This window comes from Leptinotarsa decemlineata, unplaced genomic scaffold (assembly GCF_025532065.1).
Source record: "Leptinotarsa decemlineata unplaced genomic scaffold, Ldec_3_MD MMD2_tig00001719_RagTag_RagTag, whole genome shotgun sequence".
Lineage (NCBI taxonomy): Eukaryota > Metazoa > Arthropoda > Insecta > Coleoptera > Chrysomelidae > Leptinotarsa > Leptinotarsa decemlineata.
In genome coordinates this window covers 9,576,826-9,600,128 of record NW_027412569.1, presented here as the reverse complement: position 1 = coordinate 9,600,128, position 23,303 = coordinate 9,576,826, and the positions used below count along the sequence as shown (strand labels likewise).

Genomic DNA, 23,303 nt, shown 5'->3' with positions numbered 1-23,303 from the left:
TCTTGAACGCGATGCAGTTTGTGAATGTGGTTTCATTTATCCAAATGGAATATTTATAAAGTCGTTTTCCTCTACCATTAGATTCTCTTGGCGTAGAATATAGGATTGATACTTTGGAAATTTCGCCCAGTATCACGCCATTTGTTCATGAAGTCCTTCATCCATACCCCAGTTCGTTTCGCTTGTCTACCCAATTCCCCAAACTCAACCCCGCTTGTCATTTTCTACAATAATGGAATCTTCAAGTTGATGAAATTTTCTTTTGTGCATCGCGACTCTTGTTATCACAAACTTCCAATGCGGAGCAGTTCTCGTTTATCTAATTCTACCTTCATCAAACAATTGTCCTGAGAGGGATCTCACGGTTTTGCACATTCGGTTATTCATGTTGTAATTATGTCATACGCAGGTAGCCATCCTGGGTTACCACTGTTTACAGCAGCAACGTAAAATTAGGCGGTGAGCACACATTTGGCTTTGGTTTTCTTTACTTTACAAAGTAGTTGCCATCGGAATTCACATGTGTTTCTGAAAACAGGGACACATAACAGATTGACGAGTTATTGTATATCAGCGACTTATCGGTAAAAACCAAAAATCCAATATATTGCTTCCCTGTCAACAGCACACTTGTCTGGTCATTCCATTTGGATTCCAGAACATCGGCTGCAGATCTGGAATTGGGGTGGAAGTAACCAGGTTCAATTCAATGCCACAAAAACCCAGGCCAAAAACCCAAAAAATAAATATTTTGGAACCGGATATGATAAGATCAGGATAAACAATTTCGCTTTCTGCTTCGATAAATTTGTCTGGGGTTAGAATGGAGAACGATACGTCTTGGCACAATCATGTTGCTGGAATAGTAAAGACTGCTTCTCAAAAGTTTGGAACATTGTTCCTTAGCAACGTTTAATGCTTTATAAAGCACATATTAGACCTTCTCTAGAGTATAATTATCATGTAAGGAGCTCTGCCCCTAAGCATACCGTGAGGCTGCTGAATTCCATTCAGAAATGAGCCATCTGCCTGATTAGAGACGCAACCTCGATAGTCTCTAATATCTAAAAAAGGTTGGAGATTTATCTCTCTTCTATAGATTAGGAACTCCTTTATGTCTTGCTGTTTATTTGTGCTGATCTTCTTTTTCTTGTAAATATTTTCTGTGCTGAAATTTGTCAGTAGATAGACAATAAGTTATGGTTATGATTGATTCAAGGATGTGTGTGTTGAGAGCATTTCACAGTTCAATACTGTTATAATCAATATGTTTGATAATTAATTTCAATATTTTTATATCAACTTTGCTTAGGACTGTTTGAACGGTTAATGATGCTTGGACTTGCAATGACTTGCTTATATAAATTAAAGTCCAGAACAGCGTTGATTGGGCATTCGAAAAATATATGATTCAATGTTTCTATTTCACCACATTCGCAATGTCGATTATCTATACAACTGATTTTATATAGATGTTCTTTGGTGAAGCAATGTCCTGTTTTCATTTTAATTTTATTGTCATGGTATGTCGTCTGTCCATTTTTCTGAACTCCAAATACCGTACTCCTTTAGGATAATCTGAATGAATTTTTTGGTAATTTTTTCCTTTGAGTTGTACTTATGTCTTTTGCCCATTAAAGAAGTGTTTATTTACGACATCACGTTAGAAACCCCTTAAACTATCAGTGTTTCTCTGCTATATTATGCATGTTTCATACATATAAACATCGCTCTATCTATAGAAAACATTCGCATCAAAATTCATTACATGGTTTTGAAGGAAAAGGCAGCGGAAAGCTACTCTGTTTTATACTATGTTGTGATGATTATGGTTCAAACATTTATGAAAATTCATTTAACAATCCATTCAGCTCTTCAATTTACACATTTGTGTGAAAAAAATTATTGAAATGTGAGTAAAGCTGGTTTATGCTGAAAACCACAAATACAACATTTCTATTAAATCTTTAAAAATGTTTCCAAACCAGATAGAACTCCATTTCACAAGATGAAAATGAATATAAGGAAGATCAACTGTTGGGAAAAAGTGGTATTTGGCTTTCATTTCTTACCCAAAAAATATGGAAAAGTTACAGAGAAAGGAAGAAAACAATCAAGTTAAAAATAACCTCTTTACAAAGATAATGGATACAAGTTACTGGAAAAAATCCTGTCCAAACTACCCTCACATGAACATTTAATTAAACAAGAAAATGAATAGTTCCTGAACAACTACTTTCGTTTGAGCAGGATCATATGAAAATCACTACTTCACATTCATTTTGTACTTCGGTGTGGTTCGAATTAGACATAATTCATAGAGATACTACACAATGCAATATATGAAAAAGTGAACTTTGAAGTTTCGGGATGAGACACTTGTCTCAATAACTCATCAGTATCGTTCTGGATAACATTACAAAATGAATCACCCAATTCTTCCATGAAATACGTTTTTGGCTTCATACTTTCCATATTTTTTGTACGAAGATGGAGACGTAGATTCGAAGAAAATTAAAAATTCAAAATATTTCAAAAATCTTTATGTACATAACCTTTCTGAAAAACTTAGATCAGTTCTAAAAAATGAACACATCAAAACTGCGTTTGCAAATGATGCTAACACTGTAAGTAAAAGATTTTTTTTCCAAACAAAAAACAAAAACTACGAAGAATATGCAATTAAACGTCATTTATAAAATTAACTGCAAGGAATGTTCAGAGTGTTATGTAGGGCAAACGGGACGTTACTTGAAAAACAGGTTGTCTGAACATGAAAGAGATACAAGGAAGTTGAATTTTGCCAATCCAACAGCCTTCGTTGAACACACAAGAGAAAACAACCACAGTTTTGACTTTAAAACCCCAAGATTTCAGATATTCAACCTTTATTAGGTAAACGACTGTTTAGTGAGATGATCCATATTCTCAAACAAAAAAGTGACTGAATAGTGCTTATTTTAATTTACTAAATCGTATTCCTCAATATTTTAATACACATAAGTTTAAACCATTCTGTGTAATCTGATATCCTTCAATTGTTTATAATTTTTTTAAAGCCAAACAAAAACGTCCATTTCTAATCAGTATGTCTTTCTTGATATCGTTTTCATTTTTAATGTGTCTGTGGTGTATGTGTTTTCATTTGATTAGTTCTCATTTTCGTTTGTACCTATGTTGTCTGATACCCGTTTGTTTCTCTTTTACATAATATGAGATTGTATAAACTTTATAAATTTTGCAATATGAATTGGCATATACTGTTCACTTATTAAATTATTTCATTATAGAGCCCTGATGATGGATTTAATAGAGTCTGAAACGTTGACATAAAACTAAATTGTTTTTGTACGAACATTTTTGGATACCTTTCCCATTCAATAGAAAAAACCGCATTTGAAACTATTTCTGTAAGTTCTCAATATCAGTTGCTGCACCATTTACTTTTGAGCTTCCATATTCTTCAGTTTCCCTTCCAAGTTTCGAACTCAATATTATTTGTTAGCATAGATAGTTTTTCTTGTGGAAAAATTTCGATGGCCCATTGACTATTAATAGTACGCAGTGAATGCAGCATCGCAATCTCAGGAGACCAAGTTGTTTCACACAAGAGACAGATGGATATCCACCCAGCCTGTTGTTACTTGGATATTATGAAAACAGCGTAATTTCAGGGTAATTCAGGATAACCAGACCCATTATATTTTTGTCTGTTATAGTAAAATTCAGCATATGAAAATTTATGATATCATCTTCGATTTTCGTTAGAAGTAAAACAGATATATTTTTTACCACGACTGCATTACTGACAGCCCTTCTAATCCCTTGCAATATACCATTTGCTTCAACAGAAATGAAAGTGATTTTTGGGAATATAATTCAGCACGCCCTGTAGTACATTGAATAACATATTGTATCTTCATCAGAATCATATTATGGTTTGTTTGCAATGCGTATCGCTATTAAAACAGTATGTGCACTGATATTACAGCAAATCTATTTATTAGTCATAAACAAGATGAGTATGTTAATCGGATACATGGTAATGATTTAGTTGCCAATTTTATCGTGACCCTTGATTAGTAAAGATGACTTCAAGAGAGGTTAAAAATTTTGAGTTATAAAGTAAGCGGATAGTGATCAACCCTAATTTGTTATTCAACACTCCTTTCTCAGTTGAATGTTTGTTATAACCGTCTATCAAAAACCTATAATCAGTCCATGACCCCCCATAAAAAATGTTGAAAAGCATAACGTGCAGGCTTAAATATATCTGAAATGTTATGTTGGTGTTTTTTTCTATGGCGACGATAAGATCCCGAATTGACAGACACGCTGACAAGTCGTTACATGCAGATACGTTTCTTTTCGCTATACCTTTGTGGTCCATCGGTATTGGAATAAAACATTGGAGTGATAAGTTACTAAAAGGGCAAATTTTGAGTGTTAAAACCTAAAGACTGTCCTTTGAAAGAATAACTCTTTCTGCCCAAAAATGGCATAGTAAGAATTATGGTTGAGAAATAATGAGAAATATTTTTTCTAATGTGGACTTACTTCATATTTTTCACAATATCTGCCATCAAGTTCATAAAAATTGGTTGTCATGTAAAGATGAATCAATGAAATATCTCTCTTGATCCCTCCTCTCATTTGAAATTTACCGGTTGGATGTTTTGAGGTTCCAACTGAAGGAAATCGGTTTTGTTTCGTTTCAAACTATGGAATTATTCTTTACTCTCGATAATGAATAAAGAGACCCCAATGAATAAAAAATATTGAAAGTGAAATGTGCTGAAATGAACTCTTTGTAAATGATTATTGACTATAGTTTTGTTCTTATTCTGAATTAGCTGCACCTCCTTTATACTATCAACTTTTGTCGGCCAGATAGCTTTATCTCTTCTTTGCAAAGCATACTAATATACTTACCCTTTCAGGTGATAATATCTGTCAGATGGCAGTGTGTACTTGTAGTACAAGTACCTGTAGTAAGGATAGTGGGGCCAGTAGTACCGGTTAAGACTACTCAGAGGCCAGTAATAGTCATAGTACAAAGTTAGAGGGCGGTAAGTTCTGTAAGAATACGGGTAGTAAGAGTAGTCGACTGCCTTTATTGGCCTGGGATAGTCCAGGTATATCGTTTTCTGAAAATCATCATCAAAATTATATTTGTGTCTAGGATAAACAACGTTTCGATTACAAACGCTATTCCTCAGTTGACTATGAATGGAACAAATCAATCCCCACTATTTTTACTCTGAGGATGGCGGGCGCAATCGTGAAACGTAGTTACAACTATCAAAAGCGTGTTTTTTTGTGAGATTCAGTTGGACGGGTGTTTTGTGTATGATGTTACAAAATCATCAGTAATTGTGATAAACTCACCACAGTATGGATCATTTTTTATCCTTTCTCTTAGAGTTATTCTCATGAGCTACCCTGAGGAGAGAGATAATGTCACCAAAATGCTGTAGTGGAACATAAGTAGGGTTAGGATTCTGATATACTAACAGGAATGATGAAAATAATCTCGAAATTCTGAGGAAAAATATCGCAACTTGGTTTCATGACTCCAACCATCATGAAGTGATATATTCACGAAATAGAAGTACTATTTTGCATCAAATAATCCTAAAAGTGTTTTCAAAGTTGAGTTTTGATATCTAATTTCAAATATTTCATATTCTATATGCAATACATTTGAAACTATCTATGAGTATTCGAAGTTTTTGAATCAATTTGCACACGAATTTTCATTTGTGATGCACTGTTTGGATCCTTTGGTGTGATGATGAATATTACTGGAGTTTTTCCCATCACCAAACCGTTATTTTGTCAACTCGATACGTGTTTCGATCGCCAAGTGATCCTCTTCAAGAGGGAGATCAAACTGATTTTCCTTTTGATAACTTGGTGATCATCTTCAAGAGAAAGATCAAACTGATATTCCTTTTGATCACTTGGTGATCATCTTCAAGAGGAAGATCAAACTGATCTTCCTTTTATCACTTGGTGATCTAAATACGTGTCGAGGTTTCAAAATAACGGTTTGGTGTTAAGAAAAAACTTCAGTTATATTCATAAACTTCCATGGTTGATGAATACATATAATATCATCTGCATGAATTTTCAATCCAGTACAGAAGCTGAAATACCATAAATCAAAAATGGGAATGGTTGAAGAAAGGAACCGTGTGGTTTACATATATCAGTAAAATTTGGACCATAAAGAAATTTTTACCTTCCTAGTGAGATAATTTCCTCGACTATTTTTCTCTTTTGTTGCGGGCCAAACGTTAATAATTCGACTTATTCGGGTTAATCAGAAGACAATGATCAGTAGCGGATTTGATAAAAGAGGAAAGTTCATTGTTCATCAGTTGCATAGCATCATCGAACATTTGCGGTGGAAAGCTGTAATATATTTGTGTGTCATCAGCGTACAGATGAACGTTACAATGATTCAAGCTTCTGATGAGATAAGAAGTGTAGATATTGAAAAGCAGAGGTCCTAGAATGGAACCTTGTGGTATACCCGATTCAATATGAAAGTATTCCAAGCGAATTCCATCAATTCCATCAATCCAGAGAGAGTTCAGATATTATTTTGTTCGAGTCCACTTCCTATTTGCAAAGACATTATATATTGTTGGGTTCCTAGTGCGGGTTGTTTAGCTAAAGTTCATATTGAGCAAATTTATAGTTATACAACTTGAGTAAAAGTAAAACTAAGAGTATTTTATACTGAGTTGGTGCATTTGTAGTTGTTTAACGGTTTGAATCAAATAGTAAATAGCATGGTAAAATTGGCAGCAAAATGGTTATTACTATCGATAATATTCGCAATTCACAAGAAATTGGTTTTATGTTTTTTCAAAGAGAAACGTGCACCTAAAAAATACTAATAAATTGATAACTCTCAAACTTTCAATAATTTGATGAACATAGGTAGTTTCAACTCTCATTTTTTTCTCTGAACTATCATTTATTTTTTTGTTATTCACCCATTATTATTTTGATTGATGAAATATAACAAGAGATGTAGAATATTCATGAGAATGGAAATTGAAACAGTTCAAACAATGTATGGTAACAATTTATTTATAAAAAATATATCTCACAAAACTCAAAGATCTTCATCATCTCAATTCTTCAATCCAAATAATTTCCGGTCCAATCAGAAGTACAGATTGTTTCTCAACTGAAAACAAAAACGATGATCAAATACTTTTGCAGTTATAAAATCTTGAGAAAAACAGAGGTTAAAACCTTCGGGATATGTTACGTGCTTGTTGAGGAATGCAGTAATGAACTATAAAAGTCAAGTTAATCCTTATTTATACTCTGACTTGTTTGGAGGTAACATATGAAGGGCCATAAAGTATTATTATGAGCAAATGAAGGTAGGAGTTGTTTGATTTACGGCTGTGTATTTAAAATCCTCTAGAAAACTAAATATTCCTGAAGTTGAACGTAAATGAAAATATTGCCAGAAGTCCTATCAAATATATTTATCTGTTTTCTCAGGAGTGCAAAACAGTGTAACTATTCATTAAATGAAATGAAAATAATTGGGAAAAATATCATTTCCACATAATACAATTACATGAATTGATTCCTGCTTCTACATCTAATGTCATATGACCAAGAAGCGAAATAACTCAAAGTTTGTTATACTTATCCAGTCATTTAACAAATAAACGCTCAATTGTTTGGTAAATATCAGATCAGAAGATGTGGAAATCATAGTTGGTTATTTGAAAGCTTGAAAATAAATTCAGTTCGGTATATAATACTGACATTGTAGGATATTCAACATAAATTTGATTTTCGTATGCCAATTACAGGCATTACCATTCTATTGGAGGCATAGTTTTTGAAATCCCTTTGGTGATAAAGTGAGCTACAAAAGACACTTTATCATTTAGGATAAAGCATAAATACATGAAAGAAATTACTCAACTGATTTCACCATCAATAAGTTAGAGTTAGAAATCACACCTTAAAAGGTAAGACCTCTATAGTCTTTAGCTCGCACAAGTTCCGACATTTGAGAGTTGTCGTGGAAAAGTTGAGCAACATTATATCAGTCTTCATGTAAAACAGAATATTTTTAATTTCCATTCCATAGACAAGTTCTTAGATGAACTTAAATCAGTTTTTCTATAGATTCTGTTGTAATATTTTTCATGGTATGTGAAAGTTGTCCAACAATGTGTTGTGAAATTTATTTGCTTCTGTGTAATCATAAGACCTGTTATTATTGTTATTATTCCTCCATTTTTTATATAGGATAACTAATTCTAGTCCAGTTAATGGCTAGTTTCAAAAAAAAGCAATGTTACTAGAGATGATGTCGAATATTCATGTTATTCAAGTTGCAACTTCAAAGTGAAATCATTTTTGATTTGTAACAATCAAAATTCTACTTTAACCAATGAAGGGGGTCAATACTATATATTGCTAACATTTTGATTTTCTGAAACGTTTGGATAACAACTTGTATGTTCTCATATCCACATATACACTATTGGAAGGTTTGTCCTACATCAAATCAATTGCAAAATCTTCTCATCAAATATGTGTCCAGGATCAAAAACTGAAATTATTGTTGAATAAGTACCCAACACCTCAAGAAGTCTATATAAAATCAGTCCTGAAGAAAATACATCACAATTTACTACAGAATCGAAAATCTACCTACCCGTTGTTCTCTGAGTGCTCTGCTAGAAGGTCTGTATTCTGAATAGTGTTGGAATAACCTCCTAGTGGACCAATAATAAGGAAACCAAACTCGCGATCTGGTGGACCAGTTGTCATACCAACTGATGGGTGGTGAGAATCTATAGTTCCTGAAATATTTAGAATCTGGCCAATACGTGTAGTTGTAGCCAAGAATTGGGTCGTATCTGTTCTCCAGGTGGAACATTTTCTGAAAAATGACGCAATGTTCAGAAAGACATAGAAAAATAAACGTTGGATTCATTAAGCTCTACGGGAACAGCAAGTACTGAAAACTTATTTCTTTCTCAAATTTGAAGTATGGTAAAATTTAGGAAGCCACAAAATAGAATATTCTCCATCGTAATTTTAATCGCAAACGATGATACTGATTCGTGAAGATCTAGTTTCTCTACTCAAAATAACGATTCGTTTTTTTCTTGATATAAATCGTATTCAAAGGACTTATAGATCTAGTATCAAGAAGTTTAATTCCAGAAACGGAAGCAAATATTGAAATCAGTGCTTCTCAGGAATACTGATGACTACAATAGATTTGGAATAGTATTTTGAAGCTTCTAGATGCAAAGAAGCTTTTCAAAACCAACGGTGGTCTTCACATCATCATGAGTCATTTTTCCATAACTATATTGGAATAAAATTTCAAAACCTTCAAGAATTTCACGCTTCTCGAAAGATGTCCAACAATTTCCTTTAAAGTATATTCAACAATCATGTTAAAAACATTTGAAATATCAACTATATTAAACTGTTTGAACTTTGCATGTAAATTCAAAGTGTTTTAATTATTTTTCATGTTATTTCTCAACATTATAAAACAAGAAGATAAACAAATGAGAAATAGTAGTGTTTGGTTCAAATTTGAAATGAGTTTTCAGTGTGTCTGATCTTGAAATATTTTTAATGAACAGCTAATGAGTAGAAGTTTTTCTTTTTCGAAAGTTTGAGTCACAGTTTGGAAATAACGATTCGAGTATCTAAAGGAATAAAGTCAACTTACTGAGTATGTCCTGCTCACTAAACCACTAGATCTTGCACTGCTTCCCACGGCACTCTTGAACTTTATGACTTCAAACAAAAACACCCGAAAATATAGTTTCAATTTCTTGGAAAATGGCCAACCAACCCACTGTTTTCGCAAATGAACGCCTTTTGTTACGTTCCACGGATTTTGTAGTTTTCGCAAATACTTTTTGAAGCTCTCAAGGTATGTTGATTCACTAACACGGGGTGGGAGGACCTATTTCTGTACGAAAATAAATAATTAACAGTCATTCCTGTAATATAAAAGTTCTAGCGTGACTCAAGATTTCGACAATCGATTTTTCATCACGCCTACTCTGGCTGTTTTCGTTTTTGTTTCACAATGCCGCGACTGTGTTGAAGCTTGTATCTGGCACATTTTGAGGTTAATTTCTGATTTCTGATGAAGCACTTTAGTCTATTTCGAATCTATTTCGATGTTGAGTTGAGATTTTTCCATAGGTGATGAGCAGAAATGTCTTATTCCTCAGATATACTCAAACAAAGCTATGTAATTTGGAGCTCCTCATTAGGAAGCTCGCTTATAAGGTATGTGGAAAGAACTTGGGATTGAATTTACCGAATTTCTAATTTCTCATTCAGGTGAATACAGGGTAACCCCTAAGTATGAAATAACCGACAATTTTCTTGGGAGTTCGTTAAGAACAGAACAGATATTAAATATCTCTTCTCATATTGTTTTTTATACATATCATTTTATAGTTACTTATATTTCAAATAATGACATACTAATAGTTGATTATCAGGTCATTTTTCTCGTAGTTTTCACACGTACACCTATTATATATTTCATGTACATTAATTTATTTTTCAACATTTATCATTAAGTGAATTATTATCATATAATCATTATTATTCACAACATTTGTATAATAATTATGGATTTGAACATATCAAATTGTGTCGCATGGAAAAACTCCAATTATAAAAAATGTATTTTTGACAAAAATATACTATTGAATACTCTATTGAAGAATCAAATGAACTACGTAGTCTATTTGTTTTAGGATTATCTGTAAATTAACGAATGATTGAAGTAAGGCATTCATTTCACTTGCCTGTTCTACTATCTGGATGATTTCACTTCATTAAAACTACTCACACTCATTTCCCGAACAGACTACATAATTATTATTAATAAGACGCGCGTTTTGCTTATCAAATTTTCATTACCTAAAAGGTTATCGAGAATATAATCAACCAATGTTGAATTGAAGACTCCATAATGTTCTTCTCCATGTTATTTGATGACCATATCAACCATTTCCAGAGTTACTCGTATCTCATTAAAAGTCAGTAAAACCAGTTGGATCTGCTCGTAATAGAGCACTTCTAATCTTATTTGAATTAAGTTCTCTAATTCAACATGCAACATTTTTTCATAGTGTAATGGAAATGAAAAATTTTCTAACCCGGGAAATTTCTCTTGTTCGCATTGGAAATTGCCTTCCGATATTTTCCAGTTTCTCTGAAAGGAGCGTAGTAGGGAATAACAAGCCCCTGAAGACAGAACAACCTTGGATGAATATGTAATATTATTAAACAAACTTGACCGAAAAGATAATTATAAAATGTAAATTTGGAGTTCATTTGTGAATTCCCAGAAGCTTGGAGGTTTACAAATCTAGAACAGGATATCGCCAGTTCTGTTTTCAATTTCCTTGAAGCCACAGAAATTTCTCAAAGTGAATCAAATATGAGGTGTTCACCTCATCATTTTCGAAGTTTTTTTGAGGAGTGAAAATCAATAAGTATCAGTATATCAAAAAATAAAAGTCAAGAATTCACAATGTGCTGTGTAAGTATAAATGTTCTTCGATTTTTCCATTTGTTCCAGAATCCTCACTTCGCTATCAATTGCCAGCCGTCAGCAAAAAGATGAAACTCTTTTTGGAACGGCATTTATGAGCATCCACAATAACTCAACTCAGGAAGGATCAGTGTGAAAAAAAATAACAAGAACACACCATCACCTGACTATATTCTCAACTAGAATCTCAATAATACTTTGAGCGAAGTGATTCTGAATAGCGATTCAAATCCAAAGTGAATCGATACTTTCGCACAGGCACAGCTCTTAGAGCGCCTCAAGAATGTTCTTATAGTGCTTGTATTTTGTCCCCAAAAAGAACTTTTCAAAAACAATCGAGTACTTTCAAAATGTTCTGCTTATAAATAAAAATCGGGTAATGAAATCATTTCAAAAATGTTTACTTCCATTCCTCTTAAATACATTTTTTACATATTTGTAACCATTTGATGGAATTATGTGTCTTTCAATAATATGTATGTTTGTAGTCGTATTGCCTGAGCTGAAAATGAGAAACGAGAGTAAATAAAATTTCCTGAGAATTTTTCCAAGTTGTTTACCCGCATATCTCTCAGTAGAAGATTGTTCAGATATCTCCTAAATTCCGGAATCGGAGCGTAAATCTGGTAATACGCAGGCCAAGAATCATAATAGTCTAGAGGTTTGTCCACTCTGTAGTTAGGAATGTCGACAGGGACATATTTTGAATAAGGCCAATATTCGTAATCGATGATACCATATCGAGGTTCGTATTGCAGGCCAAGCATGATTCTAGAATGAAAAAAGACTGCTAATACTCTACTTCATTCTTTTGGAGCGACGAATTTCATTTGAAAAATATCGTATAATTTGAAGATACTATGCGATCTGACGGCTTCTCTCTTTTTCAAAAAAGCACAATTTTTCACACTTATTGTTTCCTTCAAAACAATAAAATGATGAAAAAATTAAAGGCTTGGCTAACAAAACGCTTCTTTCGAAAAGTCGGAACACTAAGCAGTCATGAAATTGACATCTGTCATTGATAAAATTTGTTTAATTTGCTCTTATATCATTGAATTCAGTAGGGAATAATTCTGGAAATAATCTATACAAATACCATTTGATCTAATGAGTTTCTCAGACAAATGTTCAATTTTGTAACTATGAAAAAAATGGAAATTTATTAATAAAATATTGAGATTTTGTGGTACCAGCTCCGATAAAAATGCTTCTTCTAATGGATTTCAGTTGGTTTGTCAGCCTAACAAGTTGGACAATTCATCATCAATAATGTTTCAATTCGAATTGATGACAACAATTTGCAGATTTGAAAAAAAAGTCTGAATTTCAATGAAATATATTTGAATATTCATCTCGCATCTACAATATATCGTTAACAAATAGTTTTCCAGAAAATGTGTGGAAATTTTCGGTAACCTTGTCAATTACTATAGAGTTCAAACATGTTTTGGGTTCAGCGAGAATATACAGTTGATAAAATTTCCAAACATTCACTTTTTAATGAAATTTTGAAACATTCACTTTTTCCAACTCACCTACACAGAAAGATCGGGTTATTTTGAAACTACTTCCCGGGCTAATACTGCGATGGATTTTGAACTATCTCCGACAGACATTTTTTGAAATCAGTTGAGTCTCAAGTACACTGCTGTTTGAGTACTAACGAAGGGTTATACTCCGAAACCGTTTCAAAGTAATCTAATCGATTGATTTTATAGTGATCCTCCTGGTGGGTGAACCAGAATCATTTGGAAAACTGTTCTCTGTGAGATAACTTGTATGAATATCTGTCAGATATAACTCAATGTCCATCATAGTATTAGCCGGAATAGTAGATAGACAATCAGACTCATTTTGATTTCTTTAAACAAAATATCAAAAAAGCGGTTAAAGTATATATTATAATATAAACGAAGTCAATTTTCGTATGTCTGTATATATTTTTATCAGTAATAACGAGTAATGACATTAGTCTTGCAATTAGCTGTTCAGATTGTTTTCATATATACTATAGGTACTTGATTTTGAGTTGGATTGGTGACACAATAGAAGTTTACATTCTTTATATATCATGTCAATGAAGCTATATTTTCAATATTGGTTCTGTGTTGTTGTGAAAAAAATTAAGTATTTCAAAATCTTTGTAACTAGCACCATCAATAATGTATGAATGTTGGGAAATATTCAATGTAAAATACCATTTTCTTTCCAATGAATGATAGACATAGACTAAAAAAGAATAAGGATGAGATTGATTTCCTAGAAAAAACAAATAAAGGTAGAAGTTTTTGATTCACAATATATTTCAATATTGCAATCAAATTTATTCATGATTTTTGCATGAAAATCAGTCTCAGAGCCGATAATCAACTGATCACTACTATAATTTTGAATGTAACTGAAATAATTATAACAAAAAAAAGTTATGAAGTGTTAACCTTCTATGTCTATCATAATAAAGTATAGCGTTAATTGAAAACAACGATATCATATCGAGAATTCCAATATTTCATATGAAGAGAGGACAACTTACTTCACTCTACAGTTCTAAAAAGAAAATGAGCACAATGAGTTGCCATGGCTGTGATATCAAGTAATAAATGTTTTCTAGAAATAACGTTAATGTAGTGAAAAATCTATTGGGCGAGTGCCAGATACCTGGCTAACAATATTTCATACCCGCATCTGGCCAAATTCGATTTTCAGTGATGGAGAGTGAACTTCTACTGAGTATAATCCAACTATTCTCTTAAAAATACCGATTATCGAAGGTTCAATGAATTCCATTGTCTGATAAGAGTTTTCAAACTGGAACTTTTCGATAATAAAAGTGTTCTCTTCAAATTTCAGATTCCAATTGAAATGTGATCGTACTTTATACAATCAAAGTCTCCGAGAGGAAAACTAGAGATGGGTCCTAATTTCTTCTAGTTTGAAAATAAATAGAAAATTTTCACTCATGATTCCCGAATAACTATTTTCGAATTGAATAGGAAAAAAGTAGTAATGTAAATTGAATTTTCACTTTTCAAAATGCTACGGTAGATATATCATTTCGATAACTATATTCCGAAAAACATACATTCATTTCGTATGCAGAGGACTGTAATTTTTGAAAAATTTATAAAAATTACATTGAACTTGAAATTACTCCGAATTTTTTGGAGGAATGTGTGGATTACATTACATACATGGATGATATTTCTATCTTATATGAATCAAATAAAATGCTTCCACACAGAAGTGAATTTTTTCCAACCCAGGTACCTATTATTCATAATGGAATTGAAAGTAGGTAGCTTGAGTAAGAAATTAATACATAACGTGATAAGGGAAAAAGCATTGATAAGAAACTTCACGAGAAAATCACGTTCACTTTCCAGTTCATTCCCAAGTTTCGGTCGAAAACGATCGGTTCTATCAGCACTTTCTTGAATATTCTAAGTGGCTTTCCACTCAAATCACAATCCACCCTTTCACATGTGGTGCATTTCAATATCAATGACTGTTTGAAAATTATTCATTTCCATACCCACCACCAAGATATGCAAACTATTCTTTTGTGCGATATGCGCATTGAGAACAACTAGAGTACTACATTCATTGCCTCATCACCTTTCTTAATGTCCACCGCGAATGTAGACGAAACGTCAGACATAAAAACGTGCATATTATGGTCAGTAGAATTGAAAAATAGCTTTTTTTAGCACAGTGTTCATTCGTTTGTTGTCACTCATGACGATATGTTTCGTAGAACACGGTATAGTTGAGTCTTCCGCATCAACTCATGAACTTCAAGTCAGTCTGTCGGTTCAAAGAAACATGACATATGATGATTGTTCAAGTCGAGAATATCTATACAGGTTAGGGTGGGTAGTCTTTTGTGTGTACCCAAGTAATATCATGTGATGTTGTTGGGTTAATAAATATTTCATCGTAGTACAGGTGAATATATATTTGAGTTAACATTAACATTTCAAAAATTTTCTATTTGTAATTCATTCAGAGATATATTTCCGTATACTATACATCAGGAACGATATGATACAGCGTGATTAAATATGATTCAATTAAAAGGTTGTGAAAATAATATAGTAAGTATATAATTCAACCATTCATCTTTTTTTATCTGATCTTGACGAATATTTCCTTGGATTTGCCTTACCAGTATGTGTGAACATATTTATGACGTCTTATCTACAAAAAAATCCAAATTTAGGAAAATTACTTTGATTTCACTCTGGTATTGGTCAGCAATGGTTTCTTCAGATTATATTAATAAATACAAAAAAGTGAACAGTAGGGGCTGACAAAAAAATTAAATCTCAACAAGATCCCTATTTGTATTTGAAGGAAATCTATATGTAATGCATACTCTTTTGTAAAGACTTTTTTGCTCTCAGTTTGCTCACCCTACCTCTACGGGAGCTGAAAGATATCTTTACAAAATCAATAACAATTTATAATCAATTGTTAGTCAAATTTCAAATCATATAAACCTTTACATGAGTTCCAAAATATTTGGGTATTATAAATTTCAAAATACTTTTTGAATATACTTTCTATGTAAATACGTGACCTTTTGCAATTTCAGAACATTCTGAAGACAACCAATGATGATCTACAATTTTTAAAAACTCACCCCAAAATCCCTCATCAGCAAATTATTCAGGTAATGCCTGAATTCTGGGTAAGGCAGGTAGGCCTTGTACCAAGATGGCCACTTGTCATAGCGATCTAAGGGTCTGTACGTGTTGTAATTAGGAATATCCGTTGTAGAGTATTTGGTGTAGGGAACATGTTCGTAATCAATAACATTTCGTTGGGGTATGTAGGGGGTTTGCAGGTCATATTGTAATTTCAACATCTAAAATAGCGATAGTTATATCGAAATCAAAAGGATATATACAAATATATGAATTGAAATCTGTCAGTTGCAAATTATAGACATAGAAAGATGTTCAAGAATTTTCGGAAGAAGTTACTGGTGACTTCAAAAAATCACTGAATGTAATAAAAATATTAAAACTGAAATGATGAATTCCATCATTATTCAATGTTGTTGTAGACGTATATAGTCATGACTATTGATGAATTATTCTTCATTGTCAGACTCATTCATATATTTCAATCGAATCCACTATCTGACAAAAATGCAAATTTTCGTCAATTACGTTAAAATATTCAAAGTATGTATTTCATACTTACATCTGTGTAGAAAGACCGAGTTGAATGTAGATAACTATCAGATAAAAATACCACAGTTTTGTGTATATTCTGAACACGCGGTGACTAGATATAGGAGATTTTTTGGTGTGCTGCCAAGAAACTCAAGTTGCGATATTTCAGATTATAAGCATTCTTAAATGAATCCAAGATTTGATGTGATTCTCATTAGGTCTTTAATGACTTTCCACTAAAATAATGGATTGTAGTTGTATTCATCGGAAATAATTCAGAGAAAATTTCGGAGCGAAAATTTCAGAATATTTTTCGAACAAGGCTTTTTGTTCGTATACATCACAGTTTTCAGCATTCGCGTTCCCACATAGTTATTTGTTTGGCCCATATACCAACTATTTCTACGATTCATTTCAATGAAACTGTTAGACTGTAAATTTATACGTCTGTTATTTCGTGTTATACAGTGTGAAGTATTATACAAAAGTTCACTATCATTATAAAAATTTTATGAATAAAATGGAATAAAAACTAGAAATAAGTAAATGTGTATATTTTTTGTAGGAACATCAATTTCTTTAAACGAGAACATGACTAAATTTGAATGTGAAAAACAGAAGTACTATATTTTAGAGACAAACAGAAATTAACGACTTCACTTACATCCAACCTCAGAATTTGTAACAAAAAAAATTCAATGTGGCCAAGAATGCAATGTGGAGATACTGGTTTGTGAAATAATGGAGCAGAATAATGAAAAATATTATTGTTTCCATATTTTATTGAAATTAATAATATTAACATATATTTTCATTTATAAACCAAATAACTAGTTATATTTGAGTTGAAAATAATTAAATTCGTTAGCACATTTAAAGCACTTTTATCACATGAATAGACTCAGTATACTTCAGTTGAAATCTTCACATCATATAAATTAGTTCTCTCAACTGAAATAAAGAAAGACTAGTTAGTTGAAGAAAGAGAAGGAATACTAAATCGAAAACAAATCTACGATATCTCGGTAATCATAGAAAACAAGGGCCGCAGAATGTATTCCTGAGACACCCAAAAATCTCATTCTAGCCAAGATATCGTAGAAAAAACAACTGAACTTACTCACGCGGTGCTCCCTATCTAGAAATCGCCTGTAGGCTCTGTTAGGAAACCAAACACGGTATCTCCATGGCCAATTGAAATAAAAATCGTAAGGTCTGTGGATTCTGTAGTCGGGAATGTAAGGCCTGTTGGCATCATAAGAGTAGTCGTATCCGTGTACAGGGTCGTATTTAAGCTCAAGCATCTTCTGCAAACATGTTTAGTTCGTTTCAAATACGGATCTGACTGAGGCGAAGAATATCAAATCGATCAAAAAACAGGTTTCTCAGTTATATTTTTTCCAATGAATGGAATGGGTTTGCATCATTGATAACTTGACTGACAGTTCATCGATGATAATTCAGGTACGACTCTCAATTTTGTAGGAAAAACGGAACACTCGCTATATTCATAAACGGTTCTTTAATGTATAATAGTTTCGAAAAGATGGAAGTATCATGGAATGAGTGTTCTTTTAGTCCAGTTCAAAGTAAAAATATTGAGATTGAACTTAATCGAATCGAAATTTTCAGTTCAAAGTCGACAATTAGACATTTGTAAACAGAATTTTGAGGAAAAAAGTAACAGAAATATGCGTTTTCAATAAATACAGTGTTTGTGCTCAGAAAAAGGATTTTTGTACCAAATTGTTGAAATTCGTTATATATACCATACAGAACAAGTTTTCCACATTTTTTGTATGAAGATAGAGAAGTAAAAAGCCAAAACTTTCACTTCCTAAAAATTAATCTCCCCTAAAAATATACCCCTTTTAATTCAAAATCTACCATATTTCAATTTTTTCCAAGTGTTTCACGAACAAAAAAATTCATTCAGTTTTTTATTCAGAATTCACTTTCATTTCTATGAGATATTTTTCTAGTACTGTAAAATAGATGAGTGAAAACACTGCTTTCATTTGATTGTAAAAAAACATCGTAAATCTGCTTTGAATAAACTGAGAGATATGTTTTTTGTCAAGAAAACTGTATTCACGAAATGATTGGAAAAACTTCATTAAAACCATATATTTACTGCAAGATTTGTGAGTTCCCTACTAATAAGTCTTCAAAATAATTTTTTGGAGTATGTCGACTAATAGTAATATTATACTATGAGGTATTGATGAGTTATGAAAAGCGTCATTCCAATTGGATTTTGTATTGAAATAATTATCTATTTTCGATATGATTTATGGAGACACATTCACTTGAAATAGACAAATAGTTTTTGTGTGTTTATGAATTATCGATGAAAAAAGGAATTCGAAACGTCACGTAAAAAATTATGGAGTGAATATGTTTATTTTTCGTAATATAATAACTTGCCTTTCAGAAAATGTAACAGTCAACTATACTTTGGTAGGACCATCATTTTCATCATGCATATACAAAATGTATCAATACACTGTTTTCAATTGTTATCCACCAATATGCAAAGTAACGAATAAAAAAAAATGTTGAATTATTCAGTGTCATATATTGCTTTCCATAATTAGATTTCATCGAGATTTACCTTCAAAAAAAATAGGGGAATGTGTGAATATATTTCGATTGTTCTAAAAATGCCGAGCTCTTCAACTGTCATCATTTGCGATAGGACCCAGTTTCCTTCGTAATTGAATGATAGTGAGTTATGAAATAATAGTTTAAATCTTTCATTATCTCTGTCATATGCTGGGAATTTAATATCAAAATTCCATATTCCCATCTCAAAGAGTTTGCGTCAAAGAAAAATCACAAGCAAAATTAAATATAGAGTGTTCTCTTCGGTAAAAGCAGAAAACCAATATTTTGATTCACCAAATATTGAAAACGAACAAGTTAGGTCAAACTACTGTTCGATATTGAGAAAACAATATAAAATTTCTTCCCAGCAAAATAGACTCTTCAACTGAGATTCAACTTGATTTTTGACATAATTTCTGAATCAATTGGTGAATACCTACAGAACCTTTAATGTTCTGTAATAATTTTTTGAGTAACTATAAAGCAGTATATGTGGTTCCATAAAAAAATTATTTTTAATACGAACATCTCTACTTGGTGGTACTTTGAATAATGGTGAATAATTGAATTGATGATCAAAATGATATCCAACATTTTTTGGAACATTTTCAAAAATCTCTCCTCCACCTCAAAATTTGTATTGAAATTTGATATGACACACACAAAAATCTTTATTCAAGAAAATATTGTGTCTGCTGAATATTAATCAAACAAAAGAAGGTTGAAAAAGGTACATTCTCGATATCTTTTAGTGAACGGTTATCATTAGGTTTTGGCTGAACTTAATTCGTGATGCAATCTTCAAAGAGTTTCTTCGATAAACAATAATTTTTTTTTGAATTATTCTCAAGAAATATTTCATTTCGAATCGTGAGATGAATTACACCAACAGTCGAGTACTATAAAATGAAAAATATCAATTATATATTTGTAAATTTCATACAGAAAATTCAGAATGAAAAATTATCGATTGAAAATAATTCAGTGTACACCTTATCGGGTCATTTTGATCTCAAACGAAACTGTTTTGAAATGACACTTTTTCCAACTCATTCTACATAGGCATTTCTTGCATAATCAACACCACACGTGAACCTACTCACCGTCAATTATCAGACGTCGTTCTTTTCTACGATCACAATCACCAACCAGGTAACTTAACCAGCCACTAAAATTGTGTACGTTTCGAAACAATTGCAGGGAATTTAGAGGATAATGTATTGGGCCAAAGCCAACCCAGATCCAACTGAAGCTATCAAAATAGGCGACGGGTGTAATATAACGAAAGGCCTCCGAATATTTTCAAAATATTCGAGTGATTTCATAAGATTAGTCATCGCCATGAAATATATTTGAGACAAAACGGTGGGTGGAGGTTCTGCAAAGGTGTTTATTTTGAAATATAACTGTTTTCATCGGTAACATAATTCAGAATGTTTCGTGGTACAGGGTGGACACCTGAAAGAGGGGCAAAAATTTGACGCGCTCCACCTGTCGTAGGTACATTGGATTTTTTACCTCTTGAGGCTTTGTTTAAGTGTTGGAGTTAGTAGTAAACAGGTCTTGCCTCGGGTGAAGATTTCGTATATGCGATGGAGACATGACAAACATACAGCCGAATCACCTTAAAAATAGATATGCATCATCAAAAAATACCCTATGAAACACATATTTTCATATACCATCCCTTTTTTTCTCTTAGTGAAAAAGGGAGACAAAAGAGTTATTTTAAAGAATACGTCGTTAGAATCAATCACCCAGGCGTCGAGGAGAAGGGGGATCGACAAAACAGGCTAAAAGGTGGATAAACTGCATGCTTACGGGAAGATTGGTATATACAACCATTATGGGGGAAACAGTCGTGGCACTGGTAGCAAGTTGCTATCCTCAGGGAGGGGTTCTATCCCCTCTGTTATGGAACCTTGTAATGGACGAGCTATTATGTCTCCTGTACTACAATGGGTATAAAGCACTGGGCTATGCAGACGACTTAGTCATCTTAGTCCAGGGTAAATACAATAATGTAGTGAAGAGAAGCCTGCAGCAGGCCCTGAATATTATAACAAGATAGACCGAAGAAGAAGGACTTAACATAAGCTTTATCGTTATAACGATAAAATAAAAAAATCTCCAAAATGTTTTCTTGAAGGCGCAAGAAGTAATTTTGTATTGTATACTAGGAAAATATGATAGATGTCACCAACTAACGACTAACAAATAGAAAGGTTGGGGCCATTTCAATAATACCACTTTTGTACTCATAAAACTGGTAAAGACATTGTTTGTGCTTCACAGATTGATTTTTCAAGTGCGAATGAAATTTTGTTGACAAATATGTAGCCTATTATTATACCATACTATGAAATAGTTGAGAAATTATCATTACAGTGACAATATGGTGATGAAAACAAAATTGTGTTTGAAATCATTGCAATAAAATAATTTTATTACAGCTACAGGAAGCAGTTATAAAATAATCTTCAAATTGGTTTATAAACTTCACAGAGAAGTGCTACAAAACTGCTACAAAACAATTCACTTTTATAGGAAAATATGTTTTATAAGTTAGTTGTAAAATTTTTTCTGTGATGATTTTATGACTATTTTATAATGTTTTTTTTTATTTAATTTTATAAACGTTTCTATGACAAATTAATAAAACACTTCTATTGTCTACAACTGTATTATATTCACGGCTCGTATAATAAAATCAATTAGCATTTTGGAAGTAATTATAAAACACCAGCAAAATAAAACTGTTGCAGCACCATGAAATTATAAAACAATTTCTCTGGTTGGGATTATGTCTGATGATTTTTAAAATAGTAAAAGAAACTACTTTTTGAGCCCTGAAGAAGAATTTAACTAAATTCGAAACGTCGGCAAGAGAACAATTGTTTTGAGGAAATATTGTTCGTGTTACCCAATCTACCTTCAGAAAAATCATTAGATCACTAACTAGTTAACAAAACCGTTAATGTTTGCAGTCAGAGAAAGTCTTGTTTAGATTACAGTTTGCAATTAGAACATCAAAAAGATTGAGAAAAATTGACGTGTAGGTGTGAGGTTTTAACGGTTTGAATTCTTTTTTTTTTTTTCATTAGGTTGTTTGAAAAGTTTTTTCAGAACAAAATTTTGCAAAGCAACGTTGATTCCTGGATAATCAGTATACACTACGACACAGTAGATTATACATTTATTGAGTTATGAGGCTACAAAAGCACATGACATTGAACCGGTAAAAACTTTTGGAACAACCTCATTTATTATGTTTCATAGCTGTTATTTTTCCAGGAGAGTGTAAAAATGATTATTTGTGATTCAGTATGTATACAGTTCTATTTAGTAGTTTGTAATTGTCCAAACTTCTTTCACAGGTCTTATTATCAATTTTTATTGACCCACCTGCTTTGTCATTGAGAATTTTGAAATCTATAACTAATATTATAAATGTAAAAGTTTGTGAGAATGGATAAATGTATGTATGTTTGTGGCTCTTCCACGCCTAAATGACTGAACGGATTCAGATGAAACTTTACATGAATACAGCTTATACATCAAAATAACATATACGCTGCAATTTACAATAGTTTTGTATAATTCTGTTCATGATATAACGATGAGTATTGAGTATGGCGGAAAAATTCTTGCGCTGCCTATACCTTTGAAGTTACATGCCGTTACGTACCGTGTGAATGTTTATCTTAGATTCGAATCGCTTAAAAGTTATCATGATAAGATTAACTGGACGCAACGTAGTGAGCCGTTACGCTTCGCATCTACTGTAATACGACGGGAGACAATGTACGGGGGTAGAAGATCTGAGCAATGAAACGTCATCGCCGAGAAGCCGACCCGAACGCGGGCAGACGCGTGAGGGCAGTAAAAATATAAATCACTAGCTGTTGCCCGCT

At 32.4% G+C, this 23,303-nt stretch overlaps 1 protein-coding gene across 7 annotated transcripts in view; it reads right to left on the bottom strand.

Moving 5' to 3' along the window:
* The window catches only part of LOC111518318 (uncharacterized), a 146,252-nt gene that overhangs the window by 42,899 nt on the left and 80,050 nt on the right, over positions 1-23,303 (bottom strand). For 3 of the 7 annotated variants that reach the window (XM_074176459.1, XM_074176457.1, XM_074176456.1), the window contains exon 5: positions 4,933-5,147. The exons of 2 other annotated variants lie outside the window; for them this stretch is intronic. In XM_074176459.1, coding sequence (XP_074032560.1) covers positions 4,933-5,147 — 215 coding nt within the window. Of the gene's footprint in view, positions 1-4,932; positions 5,148-5,388; positions 5,472-20,492; positions 20,674-23,303 lie in introns of those variants that run through there. 2 more of the 7 variants (XM_074176464.1, XM_074176463.1) reach the window with 2 other exon arrangements.